Source organism: Arachis hypogaea, chromosome 5, assembly GCF_003086295.3.
Source record: "Arachis hypogaea cultivar Tifrunner chromosome 5, arahy.Tifrunner.gnm2.J5K5, whole genome shotgun sequence".
NCBI lineage: Eukaryota > Viridiplantae > Streptophyta > Magnoliopsida > Fabales > Fabaceae > Arachis > Arachis hypogaea.
The window spans coordinates 109,528,790-109,547,466 of NC_092040.1; the positions used below are offsets into that span (position 1 = coordinate 109,528,790).

Consider the following 18,677-nt stretch of genomic DNA (forward strand, 5'->3'; position numbering starts at 1 on the left):
CAAAGTTGGTTGCTAAAACCTCCCAAAATTGCCAGACACGTGCTGTAATAAAAGAATCACGTGCGGGCTACGACGCGTGCGCGCATGGTACGCGTGCGCGTCCTTGGCTAATTCTGCGATGTGCGCGCGAGCGCCTTGTGCGCGTACGCGTGCTTGGCTGAGATCAACTCTTTGACTTTTTGTGCTTCTCTCCACTTGCATGCTTCCTTCCTTGCTTCCTTTGATCCATGCCTAGCCTATTTCAATCCTGGAACTACTAACAAACACATCAAGGCATCTTATGGAATCAAAGAGAAATTGGAATTCATTAAAATAAGGTTTAAAAGCATATTTTTACACTTAAGCACAAATATGGGAGAGATAACAAAACCATGCTAATTCATAGGCTAAATGTGACAAAAGGTTATCAAAATACTCTAAATTCAATACAAGATAAACCCTCAAATTGGGGTTTGTCACTAATTCGGTCGCTAAAGTTGTGGTCACTAAATTGGTTGATAATTTTTAAGTTAGCGACCGATTTTATAAACTAATCAGTCGCAAAATCGGTCGCTAATTTTTTTTAAAAAAAGATATTGTCTGAATTACCCTCACAAACCCTAACTCACCCATGCCATTCTCATCTTCTCCAATCAGATACCATTGTCGTCTCCGAGCTCCATTGTCGTCTTCTTTGCCGCCATCTTCTGCATCTCGCCGCTATCTCCTGAGGTCCCATCGACGTCGTCTTCTACGGTCTCGGCCGTCTCTTGAGATCTCGTCACCGCCTTCTTCTGCAGTCTCGGTGTCGTCGCCTTCGTTGTTGAGATCTCAGCGCCTTTTTTTGTCTTTTGATATATCAGCGCCGTCTTCGTCATCTTCAAACAGGTAACCTCCTAATCGTTGTCTTCAAGCAGGTAATCTTCTAATCACTAATTTTGATCTATTCTATTAGGTTTAGTTTTTTTGCTCTGGTTAGGGGTTTTAGTGATGTGCTTCGTTGAATTTTCTTGTTGATCCATTGCTTTCTCTTCGTTAATTCTTCTTTCCGTTGATTTTGGATGATTAACTTGTTTCTGATATGGTGTTGATGATTTTATGCATTGCAAGAGTGTGGGTTTTTCATTGATATTTTTTTATTGGATTTGTTTTTTATTTTTTCCATTAGACACTCTGTTCTTACATTGGATAAATAATTTTTCTATTAGCATTCTTTTTTTTTCTATGTTTACATGTTGATTTATGTTTAGTTTATTTTTAATTTATCATTGTAAATGTGAAGTTTCTGGTTTTAGGGAATTCGACTTCCAATATGGGAATATGGAGATTTTTGGTTTAACTCAATGAGATTAAAATAGGGTCCATGGAATATTATTGAGATTAGGGATGCGTGCACAGAGGGATTATCTAATGGTTAACTGCCAAGATATGTCGGGTTGGCTACATAACCGACAGATGAGACTCATCAGCCATAGAACATGCATGTATCATATACATTTGTATGTTTTGATTAAGTGTGTATTTGTTTTGGTTCGCCTAATTGTTTAGCCATGTTTATCTGCTACTTGTTTTACTTGCTGTACCTAAATCCTATATGTGATTTCTTTGTTGTCTTGTATGTGTATGTTTATCTGAGAAACCATTTTTGGTGGAGGAGTGATGAAGGTGATTTCTGGTATGTGGTAATGAAGGTTGAGACAGGTGGATTAGGTGTTGCCTGAGTATTTTAATGTATGTATTGTTTGGATAGGAGTGAGCGAGGTAAGTTGAATAGGAAGTCCCTAGGCACGTTCTTGGTCCCTTACATTTCTTTAAAACAATCATCTTACTGGATTGTAAACAAAATAAAACTTCTTTACGATTTTTTAAAATTAAGTTTCCTCCATAAAGTCTTTTGAAACGATTATTTCAAGGATAAACTGTTTTATAATGAAATTAATTTAATTTGCATGTATTTCTCGTCCCTACTGAGAACGTGTGGTTTGTTCTCACCCCAAAATCGTCCACCCTTTCAGTGACACAGATTTGAAGACTCGGTTTGAAGCTGCGGGCGATTATTGACTTTATTTATGAGCTAAGTTACTTTTATAGAATTTCCTCCCTTGTTGATTAAGATTTTTATTTTATACAGAGGGATATGTGTTGTATATGAGTTTTACTTTGATTTACTTGTATAAGATTTATTATTATTAGTAATTATGTTATTATCATTACGTGGTGATCTTTGATATATGATTTTTAATGAATTGAAAACAAAATCTTTTGGTATTTTCTTAAAGATTGAAACGCAATATCGAACTAAAGGCTCAATGTTAAATAATTAATAAGGAAAACAGGTTACTAATTCCTTACTTTTAGTATGATCATGACGTACTAGAAGTTGGGTCGTTACAATATGGTATTAGAGTGGTGCAGCCGGAAGCGTGACATTCTAATAGTGAGGGTGTTATATTAACAAAGAATATGCTACATTCTTTTTGTTTAATTTGAATATGATACATTCTTGTGTGTGTTGTTGATTATATATTTTGATCCTTAAATCATTTAAACAAAGAATTCATGCTACAAAGTAACTAGATTGATATGGATATAGCTTTAATTAGGGACTATGCAACTAAGGGACTAGCTAATTTCTATATAATCTCTCTAGTTTCCACTTTCTATCAGCAATTTGGCAACACTTTTCTAAGAATGAAATCTATATCACTAGCTAATTTCGTTTTTACATGTTAATCTTTTTGTTGGTTATATATTTTTTGTGAAAAGAATTCATGCTACAAAGTAATGTTGCTAATTTGGGCTATGCAATTAATTATGGGAGTAATGTCGTTTTATGTCCAGTTAAATAAATAGGGATAATATACATAATGCATCTCTCAAATTTGAACTATCAAGTATAGCGAATTATGTTCTGTTTATAGGAAAATTTTTGTAGTTAAGTTGAAGGAGTCAACCTTAGTCCCATAGCCCTGTTCTCATTGAATATGTAATTATGAATTAAATTGTTTGTGATTTGCTATTGTAAACTGATTTCGTGACGATGAAGTGACCTTGTTGAGTAGTATAGTCTTGTGTACGGTTCTCTTAATATATACATGCCAAACTTGATGCAAATAAATTTGAATATGTTGTTTGCAGTTTTGATCCCATTAATTGAGTCTATACATTTAATATTATATATATACATATGAAATAGTAATATATAATTATATATATTAACGATCTTAATTATTTAAAATTTTATATTTATTTATTATATATAATTTTGATGTAGGACATAAATAATATATAAAATTATTCTTTTTAAATATTTTAAAATATATAAGTTACAATTTATTTATATAAAATTATAGATTTTGCATTTATGTTTCTATTATTTGAGCCAGCTCGTGAGCTTTCGGTGAGCCGAGCTTGAGCTTAAGAAATATGCTCGATTGTTAATGAGTCGAGCCGTGAGCCAAGCTCAATTTTGGTGAGCCGAGCTTGAGCTTGGTCTAGCTCGGTTCAGCTCGGCTCACTTCCAACCCTAGTCACAGTTTTGGAAGGTGGCCTAAAGGGTCTATGGTCACGATTTTGGGGGATGGTCTAAAGGTGTCTATGGTCACGGTTTTTTACAGTGACCAAAAAGGGGCTACTATGGTCACGGTTTTTCAAAAAAGAGTGACCTAAAAGGGTCTATGATCACGGTTTTGGGATTGACTTAAAGGAGCCTATGGTCACGATTTTGGGCGTGGCCTAAAAGTGTCTATGGTCCACCGCTGTACATTTCACTGACGCTTCTTGTTACCACTACACTTCCATCATCCTACCACCACCATCAAAGATAATTTTTCTATAGTTTTTTTTTTCAAAATTTTTTATTTGTTTAGAATTTTATTAAGTATTTTATTAAATTCTTGATTAAATTTTGTTAACGAAATGTGTGATTAGGATTTGCTACATTAATTTAATTAGTATAATTAGAAATTAAATTAGATTAGATTAGATAGGGTATAATTTATGGTCACTAGTTTGATAAATTAGTTTAGGATTTACTACTTTAGAGTTGAAAGTAGAGTAATTTAGAGTTGAAATTTTTTATCTGTTTAGGATTTTATAAATTTTTTATTAAATTCTTGATTAATTTTTTAATGAATGTATGATTAGGGTTTGTTATGTTAATTTAGTGTAGTTAGAATTTAAATAATGTTAGGTTAGGTAGGATGCAATTTTTTATAATTAGTTGGATAAATTAGTCGAGGGTTTACTTTAGAGTTGAAGGTAGAGTAATTTAGAGTTGAATTTTGTTTAGGATTTTATTAATTTTTTAATGAAATGTGTGATTAAGATTTGTTACATTGATTTAGTGCAATCAGAAAATAAATAATGTTACGTTAGGTAGGGTGTAATTTAGGGTAATTAGTTGGATAAATTAGTTTAGGATTCAGTTTAGATTTAAAACTAGAGTAATTTAGAGTTTAATTTAGTTAAATTAAATAAATTTAAAATTAATTAGGGTTTCCAAATTAGATTAATTAGTTAATATTTATAAGATTTTAGAAATGTTTCTAAAATATTTGTATAAGTGCTTTTACAAATGTTATTAATTTTTACATTTTCACAAATTTTATTTCTATTTTATGATTTTTTTGTTTGAATATTGTGTAGTTTTAATCGTGGGTTATTCGTGTTGATAATATACGTGGGTTTCTCATGCAATATTGAGGTTGATTTTCTATCTCTAAACATATTAAATTGTTAAAATTTTATGCCAGAATTATTTTTTTATGATAGAATTTTAAGACGAAAGTAAGAGAAGGTTTTCTAATGGTGCCTTCTCAAAACTATTGTTTGCTGAAAAATTGTGAAGTAATAAGGGATGCACAATAGAACAGCTAAGATTTGATGTTTGCTTGAATGTGTGTTTGTTTTAATTTATGCTTGTGTGAGCATGTTCACAGTCTAACCCAGAGCCTTCAAGACCTAGGTCATCAACCGCTTCTGTCTAAGGAGAGGTATAGTGGGCTCCTCGCATGCATGGCAAAGAAAGATGCTCGCGATACAAAGACCCTGATGCAGGAGTTGGAATAGATCCAGCACATGCAACATTAGATGGCAGTCTACTATGAGCAAATGCGCACTGGTGGCAGCGCTGCTACTGGAGGGGCTCATCATCCTCTGCTCAGACACCAGCATAAGCACCAACACCATCTCCTAGACCGCCAACTCAATAGGACCAGGGAGATGACGACAACAATTATCAGGACTCGTACTAATTAAGGTATAGTTTTGCTTTGTTTAACAATATTAGTAGTTTATCTGTTTGACTTTTTCTTCTACACAATTGTTATTTTAGATTATAGTTCTATATCTTTGGTTAAAAACACTATTAGATTTTTATCAATTGGGATTTCACTATTAATTCTTGACATATTAATGATAATATATTCAGTTATAATAGGTATTCTGTATAACCATTTGAAAAATAAAAAAATAAAATTAAAGTTTATCGTTGGATTTACCATCAGATTTATCGAGAGATCATTCCAACGATAGTAAATACGTGAAAACCTAATTTATAGTGCCACACTTATTGTCGAAAAATAAAGCTACTGTGAAATGTTTTTGACAATAACAACCTCTAGGGTTTCGCCAATTAAAAGTTTATATCCTCTTGTAATTAGCGGCGGACAAAAACAATGGCTTCTAAATATTTACCAGTGAAGTTTTTACTGTCTAACTTAGTCTGTCGTTAAATCCGATAGTGAATCTGACGGTATTCGATAACTTTCCTGTAGTGACTATTAGCTCTCAACCCTCCCTACCACTAGCCCACCATCGCATTTCCTCCTCCCTTCGTGCCCTCAGACCACTGCCATATATCCTACCTTCCTACCAGCAGCCCGCCGCCTCCTCTCTTTCTCCTTTCCTTCCATCCAAATCGACGCTACTTCTCCTCCCTTCATGCCACCGGCCACTGCCACCTCTCCTCCATACTTCCACCCAAACCATAGTTGTCACTCCTCTTTTCCTTCCTTCATTTTCTCCTTCCTTTCTTTTTTTTTTCAATTTTCATGGTTGCCCCTTCATTGTCGTCGCCCTTGTCATAGTTGCCTCTACTTCACATCTTGTTAACATGCTTCTAGATCCGCGCACCTTTCTTTCTTTCGATCTGTCAATCCGGCTCTACCTACTCTTCTATTTACAGATCCACCTTCCTCCGTTTCTCCTCTCTGTCACCATCTTCCTTCACCATAGCTTCTCTTCTGCGCCTTCTGGTTCTCTTTTTTGTATATTTTATTTTTTTATTTGTATTTTGGTTAAGTTTTGTTAAAGTGATTTTGTATCGGTTTTGTTGGATTGAATTTTTGTCGGTAACATTTGTTAGATTGAATTTGTTATTTAGTTTAGAGTGTTAATGGTGGTTGTTTGGTTGAGATGGTGGCTGTGACGTGGTGGTAGTATTTGTAATAAGGATAATATTGTTATTTCTACAAGATTGTGATTTGTGTTTTCTGTCTTGTCTTTGTATAACAAACAACTCAAAAAATTAATATCCTATTATGTCTGTATTTTTAGTGTTTATATCTCTATGTCTATATTTTAAGTGATACACAAAACAAATGCTGCCTTAGTGAACAAGCATAAGTCACATCACTGAGGCCAATAATATGTAAAAATTGCTTTGTACTGTTAGAAAATTTTTTATTTTTGGCATACTTTATAAACATATTCTTATATTTTAGTTACAAATAGACATTTACATTACTAACGGAAATTTTTTCAAATACTCTGATAAAAATAAGATCAAAGTTTAAACAAAATTATAGAGATGATTTCTTTGTGCCTCATCTTGGACTAACGTTGGTGTCAAATAGATTAAAAGCTGAATGAATATAGATTCAAATTTTCTTAGTTAGTAATTTGAGGTTGTGCCATTAGGGTTTGAATGTTCTGCTAGAGTTTTTGAGTGTTGTGAGTCAAAGTGTCACCTTAAATCCTTATTCTATTATCAACATGGAGACCAAGTCTCAGCCATCTGGTACAATCATAATTGGAGATAAGGAGATAGAGGCTACAAGTGAGGAAGAAAAAGAGCGACTGCAATGGGAAGGAGTGATTCTCTTCGATGATTCAAACATGAGAGGAGGAATGGAGGAATGTGGAAGAAGCTTCGTGGAAAGACTACTAGATGATAAAAGTTTTAGCATTGGAACAATTGAACCTGCAATGAATGCTATTTGGAGACAACCTGATAGCCTGTAATTTATAGATCATAGGGACAATATCTTTCAATTCTTTTTCGAGAAGGAACAAGACATGACCCAAATCAAAAAGAAAATGTCATGCTTATTCAAAAATTTCATTCTAAATATTAAGAGATGGAATAAGGAGATGGACATTAAGAGGGAGGACTTTTGTTATGTCGATATGGATACAATTATAGCATATGCCTAAGTAATATAAAACCAAGTAATTAGGGAGGAAGATTGGTGAATCCTTGGGTCAGCTATTGGAGGTTGATTTGTTTATGATGAAGGGATAGGAGGCTCAGATTGTTAAGGAAAAATCTGAAATCTTAAGTGACAATAATTGATGATTGGATTAGTCAGATGAGAGAATTAGGGAGGCGTAAATGATACGTACTTCAAATGTTCATAATATGAAGAGTTCAAGTGTTATTTGGAAGATATTAGTTTATATTTTTAGAATCTTTTAATTTAGTTTGATGTATTTTGATTTTTTTTATTTAATTACTAGATTGGACTTTATGTTTGTGGGCTCGGGGTTTTCTATATTTTAACCTAATAAGAGGTTATAAATACTTCATAAACTAGAGTAGTCGTAATACAAAATGATTTAGAGGTTTGAAAACTTTTTTTTGTTTTGTAGATGAAACCATGGTGTGGACAATTGAGGTTGAGGAGTCCCTCTCTTGTTGCATCAGGGAATTGGGTAGAAGGTTGAGGAGTCCCTTCGATTCAATTTTCAAACTATGGTGTTGACAAGTTAGGTTGAGGAGTCTCTTTTTTGTTGCGTCAAAAAATTGAGTAGAAAGTAAAATGATTCTCTTTGTACTCAATTTCAATCTATCATTTTTGTTTCTATTCAATTTTAATGTATCTTTTTTTTATTCAGTTTGAATTCTTATCTTTTTGTTTATCTTTTGTTTCTTTATCATTTAGTATCAAAGCTTAGGTATTAGATTAATTCTTATTAGTCTATATTTGTTCTTCTTTAATCATAAAAGAAAGAGTCCAGTGTCTGTCGCGTCTTTTTTTAAGTTCTTGTGTTCTTATTACTGTTTGTGTTTCATTATTGTTTTCTCATTATTGTTGATTTTATTGTTTAAAAAAAAACACACATTGCAAAAAAGAAAAGAAAAAAATATACAAAAAGGGAAAGAAAAAAAACAATATCTTTCTTGTAATTATTGTCCTTTTTATATACTATTTTTTAACCTACAAGATTCGAGGACAAATATTTTTTGAAGAGGAGGAGAATGATACATGCTTCAAATGTTTATGATATGAAGAGTACAAGTGTTATTTAGAAGATATTAGTTTATATTTTTAGAATATTTTAATTTAATTTGATGTATTTTGATTTTGTTTATTTAATTACTAGATTGTGCCTTATGTTTATGAGCCCAGGGTTTTCTATATTTTAACCTAATAAGAGTTTATAAATACCTCATAAACTATGGTAGTCGTAATGCAAAATGATTTAGAGGTTTGAAAATCCCTTTTTTGGTTTCTTGATGAGGTTTCTTGATGAAATCATGATGTGGACAATTGAGGTTAAGAAGTCCGTCTCTTGTTGCATTAGGGAATTGAGTAAAAGGTTGAGGAGTCTCTTTTTTGTTGCGTCAAGAAATTAAGTAGAAAGTAGAGTAATTCTCTTTGTATTCAATTTCAACCTATCATTTTTATTTTTATTTCAATTATAATTGATCTTTTATATTCAACTTCAATTCTTCTCTTGTTTATCCTATTATTTCTTTATCATTTGGTATCAAAGCTCAGGTATTAGATTAATTCTTATTAATCTATATTTGAGCCTACAAACATAAGGTCAATCTAGTAACTAAATAAAAAAAATCAAAATACATCAAATTAAATTAAATCATTCTAAAAATATAAACTAATATCTTCTAAATAACACTTAAAATCTTCATATCACTAACATTTGAAGCAGTATCATTCTCCTCCTCTTCAAAAAGATTCGCCCTCGAATCTTATAAGTGAAAAAATAGTATACAAAAAGGACAGGAATTACAAGGAAGATAATTTCTTTTTTTATTTTTTTCTTTCTCTTTTTGAATTTTTTTCTTTTTTTTTGCACTATATGCTTTTTTTTTTTATTTTTTAAACAATAAAATCAACAATAATAAAACACAAACGAAAACAAGAATATAAGAACTTAAAGAAAAACGCGACAAAGACTCTTTTTTATGATAAAAGAAGAACAAATATAGATTAATATGAATTAATCTCTCTGATACTAAATAATAAAGAAATAAAAGGATAAACAAGACATGAATTGAAATTGAATAGAAAATATAAATTGTCATTAAAATAAAAACAAAAAGAATAGGTTGAAATTGAATACAAAGAGAATCACTCTACTTTCTACCCAATTCTTAACGCAACAAAAAAGGACTCTTCAACCTAACTTGTCAACACCATAGTTTGGGAATTGAATCGAAGGGGCTCCTCAACCTTCTACTCAATTCCCCTGATGCAACAAGAGAGACTCCTCGTGTGTGTTTGGATTACCGTTTACAAACGGAGGTTTGTATAAAACTGATTTTGTAAAATTGATTTTGATAAAAAATGAGTTGGTATTAACGTGGTTTATGTTTGGTCATTTTTATTCAAAATGTATTATAGTAAACTAAATATTATTTAGATTATATTATTTAAAATCACTTTTAGATGAAAAATCACAGAAAAGGACATGAATTTAAATAATTATTTTATGTTATCTTATAATTTTATTTTAAATATTTAAATAAATTTTAATATTTTTTAGTACTATCAATATTTTTTAGTACTCTAATAGGATTAATAAAATCATAATACAAAGTAAAAAAAATATTCCATACAAAAAAGAAATAACAATAACAGTAGAAAAAAACTCATAAAAAAACTAGAAGTTTTATAAAAAATAATAATATACATAAGAGAGTATTAGAAAAAAATATTATAAAAAACAATAAACATATGAATAATGAAGGACATACTTGGTAATAGAACATAAAGTTCAATCCAACGTGAAAAGATCAACGGAAAAGTTAGAATTTTTAACTTTTGGTAAACGTAGGTTGAAGATAGAAATCACTTCTGCGTTTACAAAATAAAAATGTTGTCAAACATGAAGATGAAACGTTCAAGAAATTTAAACGAGCTTCTCTTTTCTTCAACGCAAATCCAAACACACCCCTCAACCTCAATTATCTACATCATAGTTTTATCACAAAACTAAAAAAAGGAGTTTTCAAACCTCTAAATCATTCTGTATTATGACTACTCTAGAAAACCTTTAGCCCACAAACATAAGGTCCAATTTAGTAATTAAATAAACAAAATCAAAATACAACAAATTAAATTAAAATATTCTAAAATTATAAACTAATGTCTTTTAAATAACATTTAAACTTTTCATATCACGAACATTTGAAACATATATCACTTACAATATGGAGTGCTGAATCTGAAAAAATTACATAAAAAAACGGTGTAACGTGCAGCCGTTAAAAAAACATAAGAAAGAAAATTGAGTGAGATATAAATCGAAGAATAGAGATTATACTTGTAAGTGGGTGTGCAAAAATAAAAAAATCTGCCAAAGCAAGTACGTGCTGGAATTTGTTGCGACCATGAGGTAAATAAAGATTCATAAAATTTCCATGGAGATGGGGACTCGTCCCCGTAAATAAATGAGAATGGAGACGGAGATAGAGGTACCGGTCTCATGAGGACTTCTAAATCTTCGCAAATGAGAATTTATTATAATATTCTCACTTACTAAGATAAATTATATTATTTTATATGTTAAAAATTATTTTTATTTTATTTTCTTTTAATATGTATGTTAAATTATGTTACATTGTGATTGAATTGTGTTAAATTATGTTAATTTTTATTAAATTTTATTAGATTATGTTATGATTATGTTACGATTAATATACATGGATACTCCATACTTGCGAATATCTACCTTTTTTGTAGGGACAATTATACAGAGACTCACGATGAGAATAAAACAAGAACGAGAGAAATTTTCTTAAATAAGGATGGGGGCGAAGGAGGGTACGCGCCGCTACAGATATTAATCGTCATTTTTACTAGTCAGTTAAAAAAATTAAAATATAAATTTATGTGATTATAGTTAAATGGGGAAGTATTATCGAAATCGATGTAATACAAATAATAATTGAAAAATAAAATTAAATCAATATAGTTTTAAAATGTGCTACAAACATCTTTTTAGTCATTTAATAGTCCAATCTCGTAGGAATAACGTAAGTATATCTATATTTCGTTTATGCAAAATGTTTATACTTATATCATTTGCATGGTAAACAAAATAAATATTACATAAATTAATAAATATCTGACAAATTACATATATTAGTAAAGAAAGTATTTAATTTATTTATTTAAAAAATTATCCGATAAAAATGTCAACAAAAATAACTACAAAAGAAACTCACCCGATAAACACAAGATTGTTTCCTTTCGCAAAACAGACCAAAAGTGATTGATCAAAGGCTCCTGCATGTCACGTTAGATCCCACTTCAGTCAGCATTGGTGCAAAAGTTTACTTTTAAGGAGATAGCCTTGTATGATTTTGGTTTCAAATAATACTTTTACGTTTTTATCTTTTATAGATATTTTTGGCGTTTCAAGGACCTTTCTCAAATTACAAACTCCACAAATGAATTTTACAATAAATTGACCCGCGACAAACAAACTTTTAATGTTACAAGAATTGAATCAGTCATTGAATCAATCAAGTAATTAGTTTAATGGTTTAATAATTTAACCAAAATCGAACCATAATTAAATCAATTTAATTAAATATAAAAAAAATTATTAAAAGATCAACTCTTCATATGTGAATTTTTGCAAGTCAATCAGGTCATTAATTCAAAACATCCAAAACATGCATCCCACACAAGAATCATAAGCATAATTCAACGAAATCATATAAAGCCATATAGTAAATTTAATATAGAATTGTGACAATATTTTTATTTTGACTCAATGACAACAAAATAACAAGTCACCAAAACAAGTACAACAAATTAGATTTAAATATAAATCTGAGCAGAATTAATAAATTAAACTAAAAAAATTGAATTTATAACTCAATCTTAACAGAATTAATTCAATATCAATAGACTAAATTTAAATAAAAATCCAGAAAATTAATATCTCAAAACTCAGCAGAATCATCTATAATACATCATATGCATATTTAGAACAAATTTCAAGTTTCAAAGGAATAGAGTTGGAGAGAGTTAGAAATTGAGACTAGAGGGTTGAAAATTTAAATATTTTGGCCATAGAAATAAACGGTAAAAATGAGGAAGGTTGAGACACGACGGAGGGTAGAACATCAGTGACTGCTAGACACCATGCGAAGCAGAGAGGCAACAACAACAAGACACGGTGCAGAGCAGAGAGGCAGCGACGACAAGACTGGCAGGGAGCAAAGGGGCAACGACCAAAAACGGCGAGGAGGGAAGAAGCAACAACGACGCATAGCGAGAAGGCGAGAAGGGGAGAAGCGGCAACGACCCATGGCAAAGAGCGGAGAAGCGTCGAGACCCATAGCAAGGAGCGGAGAAGCAGCGACAAATAAGACTCATACAGAGAGAGAAGGTTCGGCAATAAGTTTGAGCTCTGAAGTGGGATGGTGGCTGCTCTTCGAAGAGAGGGACAGATTAGGCTTTCTCTTGCCTGAGTGAGAACGAGAGAAAAGGGTGGGGGTTGCTCGTGTTCTGTATTTTTTTTTTAAACGACGACACCGTTTTGATTGAAAGAAGAGTGAACCATCCCTTTGAAAAATCGGCTGAATTTAACCGGTTTACCAGTTCAACCGATTTTTTGCAAGACAATTTGGAGAGTCAACCAGACCGGCCAAAAGACTGGTTCCCGGTTAAACCAGTCAATCCAGTTTTCAAAATCTTGCAAACTTCCTTCGAGAGTAGCCGAAACAAGACCAATATTACACCTATAGTGCTGATATATCAACAAACTGCATTCACTCGCACTAGGATTAGTTTCTTCTAGTTACAAAAAGTATGGTCTGCAAAATTGCCTATGATGTCAGGCTATACATTGATTTATGAACACAATAGAACTATTTCGTAGCTCCTTTCTATTTTGAGCTGAAGTGGCTTGGTAGAGCCCCTGGATCAACTTGCCAAAAGCCTCTCAAATTGCCATGCTCTTCTGTCAGTTTGAAAGCTGGGATTTGGTGAGAGAGCCTGAGCAATTCTTCTCTCGGGATTCTCAATTCTACAGTTGATTGGCTCCTGAAAACTGAACTGAAACCACTGACTAACTCCAAAACTCGAACTTCTGTCCACAAATCGTTTCCCCCAAGAACTTCCACTATGTCATACACACAATTTTTCAAGTCAGAACATTTGATTTTACTTGACCATGTTTTATATATGGCCCAAACTTCACCTTTACTTGGGAAGATGGCATAATATTCGCCCTCGCCAACAGGATCAGCATGCACAAGATGGGAAATAGAAGAGGTATTGCTGTAAACACTCTGTTGAACTGTGTGATTAATTTTAAATCTGCCACAGGAAATAAGCATGTCTTCATCTTCCCATCTAATAGTAATTTCTGGAAGCCAGCAGCAAGTAAGCCAAGTAACATTCAATTCCACATCTGGGCTAGTCTTGATCTTAATAATCTGACCATAGTACTTCGGCAATCCATCCTCGTCACTGTAAAATGCCCAAATCTGACCGACATGAAACTTTTCAAAAGACCTCCCAGCTTCAAAATCAAACAACAAAGACTCCGGGACTTCAATAGCTTCTGAGGTAGAAGCTATGGGAGCACGAGGGTTGACCGAATAATTAACAGAATCCTTAGTTTCCTTCATCAAATTGATTCTTTCCAAATTAACCTTACCTGCAGATACATCCTCAGATGTCATCAAAGGTGTTGTATTCTCACTTCCATATGAACTATGACCAATCTCCATATCCAAACCTTCTGGAGCATCAATCTCTTCAATGTTCATCGGCAAACATGCAGGATCAAGTTCATAAGTTCCTTTAGGAACATTTACACCTTTTTCACCGTTCATCTTGAAAGATGGAACCCTGTGAGAGAATCTGTATAGCTCTGCTGGCGGAATTTGAAGTGGGCAGTTACTTGCCTTCATACTTCGACAGAAGAGACTTACAAAACCTTTCAACTTAAACAAATATGCAACAAATAAACCAACACTGTCAGCATAATCTGACAAAATTTCAACAAGCTCAAATTCATACTGCTGATGTGATTCAACATCCATGTACCATTTGATATCCCAATTTTTATATAGAGCCCAAATTTCTCCCTTTCTAGGATACACTTTAAAAGTATTGCCGCAAATGTTTTCAAAAGAAACCATATAAGAGAACATCAAATGATCTTCAGTGATGTCAGTTCTACCAGGTTTATACTTACCACAAGCTACAGGCAAATCCTCATTTACCCAGTTGATTTCATCATTGTCATCTGGATGTGGCTCAAACCACATTATCTTGATCTTGAATCCAGGAGAGAGAACATTTCTGATTAAAGCATAGAATCTAGGCATGCCATCTGCTGTATCATAAATAGCCCAAATCTGCCCAGCAACAAAACATCCTTTTCTCTTGAACATGTCAAAGTCATTGAACTCTGCATCAGGATATAAGTAAACATTTGGATGATATTTTGCTTTGGAGGTTAAATCTGGATAAGAATGCTCTGAATTTTCATCCATCTCCTTAGAGCCTCCCGCTGCTTGTTTTCCTCTGACCTCGTCATGAATTTCACTATGACTTTCACTTGACTCCTCCATCTGCTTCCTCTTTTTATTTCCATTGGTCTTTCCAGAGACGTTAGCAGAGCCCTTTTTCTCAAAAGTTTCTGTATTAGACCGCTCAGAATGCAAATTTCCTTGAGCTCTAGGACCTTCCTTGGAAGTACCATGATGCTGATCATCTTTATGTTGTCCAGACTCTGGCCGACTTGAATCATTTGCTCGTGAAGTGCGTTGCTTATCCACATTAAATGCAATGAAAGGCTTGTGGCAATTTTGACAGCGAAGAGATTTATTTAAAACTTCTTTGTAATACTGATACTTCACTTTGCAAAATGGACAGCTAGTCCAAAAGGTTTGGCGGCTATTGTTTGGTCCCTGCTGTGCTGTCTGCCTGGATTGCTGCTGACGATGACTTGAGTTTGTAAAATTGTGTCTGACATTTGTTTTCACCGAAGAATTAGAATTTGTATAAGCCTTCTGCTGATTATGACATGATGAAGCAGTTTTGTTGACTGGAACTCCACGTTTCATGTCATGCTGATATCGTTTATCTTTGTCTAAGAGCACCCTTTGAGCTTCCCCAATCAGCTTAAAAGCAGCTTCTGCACCAACAAAATTGTTTTTGTCAGGATGAAGTAGGAGGGCAAATTTCCTGTAGTGCTTCTTAATTGTTTCATCACTAGCTGTCTGCTCAAGTTGAAGAATTCCATACCAATCCATCTCATTGCCAAACAATTTCTGCTCAGCAGAGCAGTGGACATCGCATACACTAATCATTTGAGCTAGATTCTCCAGATGAGGATATAACTTCTGAGCCTTAAGAGCAAATTTGCGGGCCCCTGTAAAATCCCTGTTTTTCATCTTCATTTGAGCAATATCCTTGGCCCTCATGGCCTCTTCTTTATTGCAGTCCATCGGTAGTACAAGATTGAAACCTAAACGCAGGTTCTACAGCCAAGAGCAATAACGAAGGATTTGAATTTAATTTAACTTCCCTAAGACCAGGCAGACCAACATTAAATCCATAAAGGAAAGAAATCTTCCAAAAGCCCACCAGCCTCCAAAAATAGCTATGCTCCTCACAGTCTACTAAACCCTGCAGTTTCGGTGTAACTTGGAAATATAAGCATCAATGCCAACTAACAAATCACAAACAAAAGGTAAGATTTGAAGATAATTTGATACCACAAACAGACTTGTCAAATGTCAATACACAAGCAATGCACAAATAGGAGGTTGGATCATTGATTCAATCCTAAACTTTGCAAATGCCCAAGGAAACAATTTTTGAACACTTGCAAGTAAACAATGCTTCAATATAATAATTACCTCAAAAGCAACATAAAAAAGTGTTAAACCCTGCTAAATGAACTTAATTATAATAATAAAAAAAATTCAAACGCGCAAACACAAGCTCTACAAACTTCTCTCCGGTCTCCAATAGGAAGATGATTAAATGAGTAACAAAACTGAAATAACAGATAAAATCTGACCTAATACGAAAGCGGCAACTGGGAAGAAATTTACCAAAATAATAATAATAATAATAATAACAATAATAATAATAATAATAATAATATAATGAGAATTCAGGGAATAGCTTGAAGCTAGAAATTGAAAGCAACCAATACGTTCAAGAAATGCGTATGAACCAAGACATTAGTTTTCCCGAAAATCCACATGCAAGGAGATGAAGTCAACAGTGGAAATGTTTTGGGGGAAAATGTAATAAAGTAAACTTAGCACCTTGCGGAGGCAGCGGAAGCAGCAGAGCAGATGCAGAGCGGAGCAGACCAAATAAGAGTGGGAGATGTAGTTTTGGAGGAGACGGAGGGTAGGGTAGGGATTTCTTAGCTGTTCTTTTTTCTGAGTAAAATAGAAAGCGGCGGTGTTCGTGGGTCAGTGAAATCGGGTTAGTTCTAGCTTGGATCTGGGTCTAAATATTTAGGTTAAATAACTCCGTGAGTCCCCTATGGGGGCATTATTGGTTTACAGCACATGTACATGTGGCCGAAGGCAGGTGTTGTAGTGGCAAAGCTGTTTGTCTCGGGTACAGTCACCCCCCGAGTTTGATTCATAGCCGTGGTTAGGTTTGTGTGTGTGCGTGGATGGGTATGAAAAAAAATATATATATATGTATTATTTATTTTATTAGATACAAAATTTAAGAGACAATTTTATACAATTATTTACCGTTTCAAATTCAATTTTCGAGTCTCTTATCGGAGCAGTTTTCAACTTGATTATCCAGATTTCGGCCTTTTGCAGGTCCAAATCGATTCGGTAGTCCCACACTCTTAATTAATATTTAACAATCAAATATCTCTTTTATCTTAATCAATAAGATAAAATAAGATAACAAAATTTAATTATATATCTCTTATATTTCTCAAGTATGTTATATATTTTTAACCCTTATATATATTTCTGAGATTCATTTTGATTTGAGCATTAGAGTATTTTTGTAAATACCACTGCCATCATTTTAAGAAGATATGATCTTGTTACCATCTAAAACCGGCAAATTCTTCCAATCTATCTCACAATCCGTAATAGTAATGTCTTATACACTAACGCCATTTATTGGGACTTGCCAAATCTTAGCGACATGAGGGAAGAATTTGAGGAGCGGTCCTCAAGCCATCTCCACAAATCAAACCCACCAAACCCAACGCACGAGTCTCGAAACGACATTTCTCCACCAATTCACGGGAGGATAACTAACACCGTGCACCGCCAGCCAACCCTTGATAGGAAAACGACCAAGAGAAGACGACTGCCAGCTAGATAAAACCAAAACAACCGACGACTTAGGAAAGAAAGCGATCCAAATAATCCAAGAACTCTACCAAATAGTATAAACCCTAGAGGGTCGGGTTGCTTCCAAAGAACAATACCACCTAGAACATGCAAGTCAAGCAATCTTCAAGAGCCAATCACGGCGAGAAACCAAGAACGAAAGATCGCCCAACCGGCGTCACAGAAAACACTGGAATTGTAGTGTTTTCTAGGAATCAGAGTGCCATCGTAACGACGAAGATAGAAGACACCAACAATACTCTAAACAAACAAGGAGTGAGCACATGATAATGGGGGCCACCCCGTTCACTGAGAGGATCTTAAAGGCCAAGTTACTAAAGGGTTTTGACAAACCAACCGATATGAAGTATGACGATACCAAAGACTCCTAAGAACACCTAACGGCTTTCAAGGCCAGGATTCGATGCATGGCTTTTTTGGTTACCTTGGTCGGCCCAGTAATCAAATGATTTAATGCTCTTTCGAACGGCTTAATTGCCAGTTTTGATTATACATCCAAGAAGTTCATGGCACAGTTCACTGCTAGAATAGCAAAAGTAAAACACCTGACCAGCCTGCTTGAAGTCACGTAACGGCAAGTCGAGCCCACGAGGAAGTATCTCGATAGGTTCAACGACGAGTGTCTAACAGTCGACGGGCTCACAAATTCTGTGGCCAGCCTCTGTCTAATTAATGGGCTCATGAATGAAGACTTCCGTAAGCAACTCATGACCAAACCGGTCTGGACCATGTATGAAATCCAGAATGTCGCTAGGGAATACAAAAACGATGAAGAGGTAAGCTAAGTCATGGCAGCCAATAAATGGCCACATGACACCTCAAGGTAACCCCCGCCCAAAGGCAC

The 18,677-nt window shown here is 33.8% G+C and overlaps 1 protein-coding gene across 2 annotated transcripts; it reads right to left on the minus strand.

Annotated features, from left to right (window-relative positions):
* Positions 1 to 13,210: 13,210 nt before the first annotated feature.
* Positions 13,211 to 17,194, minus strand: LOC112802673 (uncharacterized). 2 transcript variants are annotated; one of them, XM_072237820.1, is made up of 3 exons: positions 16,760 to 17,163; positions 15,726 to 16,109; positions 13,211 to 15,615 (listed from the first exon to the last, which is right to left on the minus strand). In XM_072237820.1, exons 2-3 carry the CDS (start codon positions 15,772 to 15,774, stop codon positions 13,352 to 13,354), a joined length of 2,313 nt encoding a protein of 770 aa, XP_072093921.1. In that variant the 5' UTR covers positions 15,775 to 16,109; positions 16,760 to 17,163; the 3' UTR covers positions 13,211 to 13,351. The 2 variants fall into 2 exon arrangements, with proteins under 2 accessions (XP_072093921.1, XP_025701776.1); XM_025845991.3 differs by having other exon boundaries at positions 13,211 to 16,109; positions 16,760 to 17,194.
* Between the last annotated feature and the right edge of the window lie 1,483 nt (positions 17,195 to 18,677).

Excerpts from the sequence above, each read along its gene's own strand:
- LOC112802673 (XM_025845991.3), bottom strand. The coding sequence starts at position 15,928 with ATGGACTGCAATAAAGAAGAGGCCATGAGGGCCAAGGATATTGCTCAA.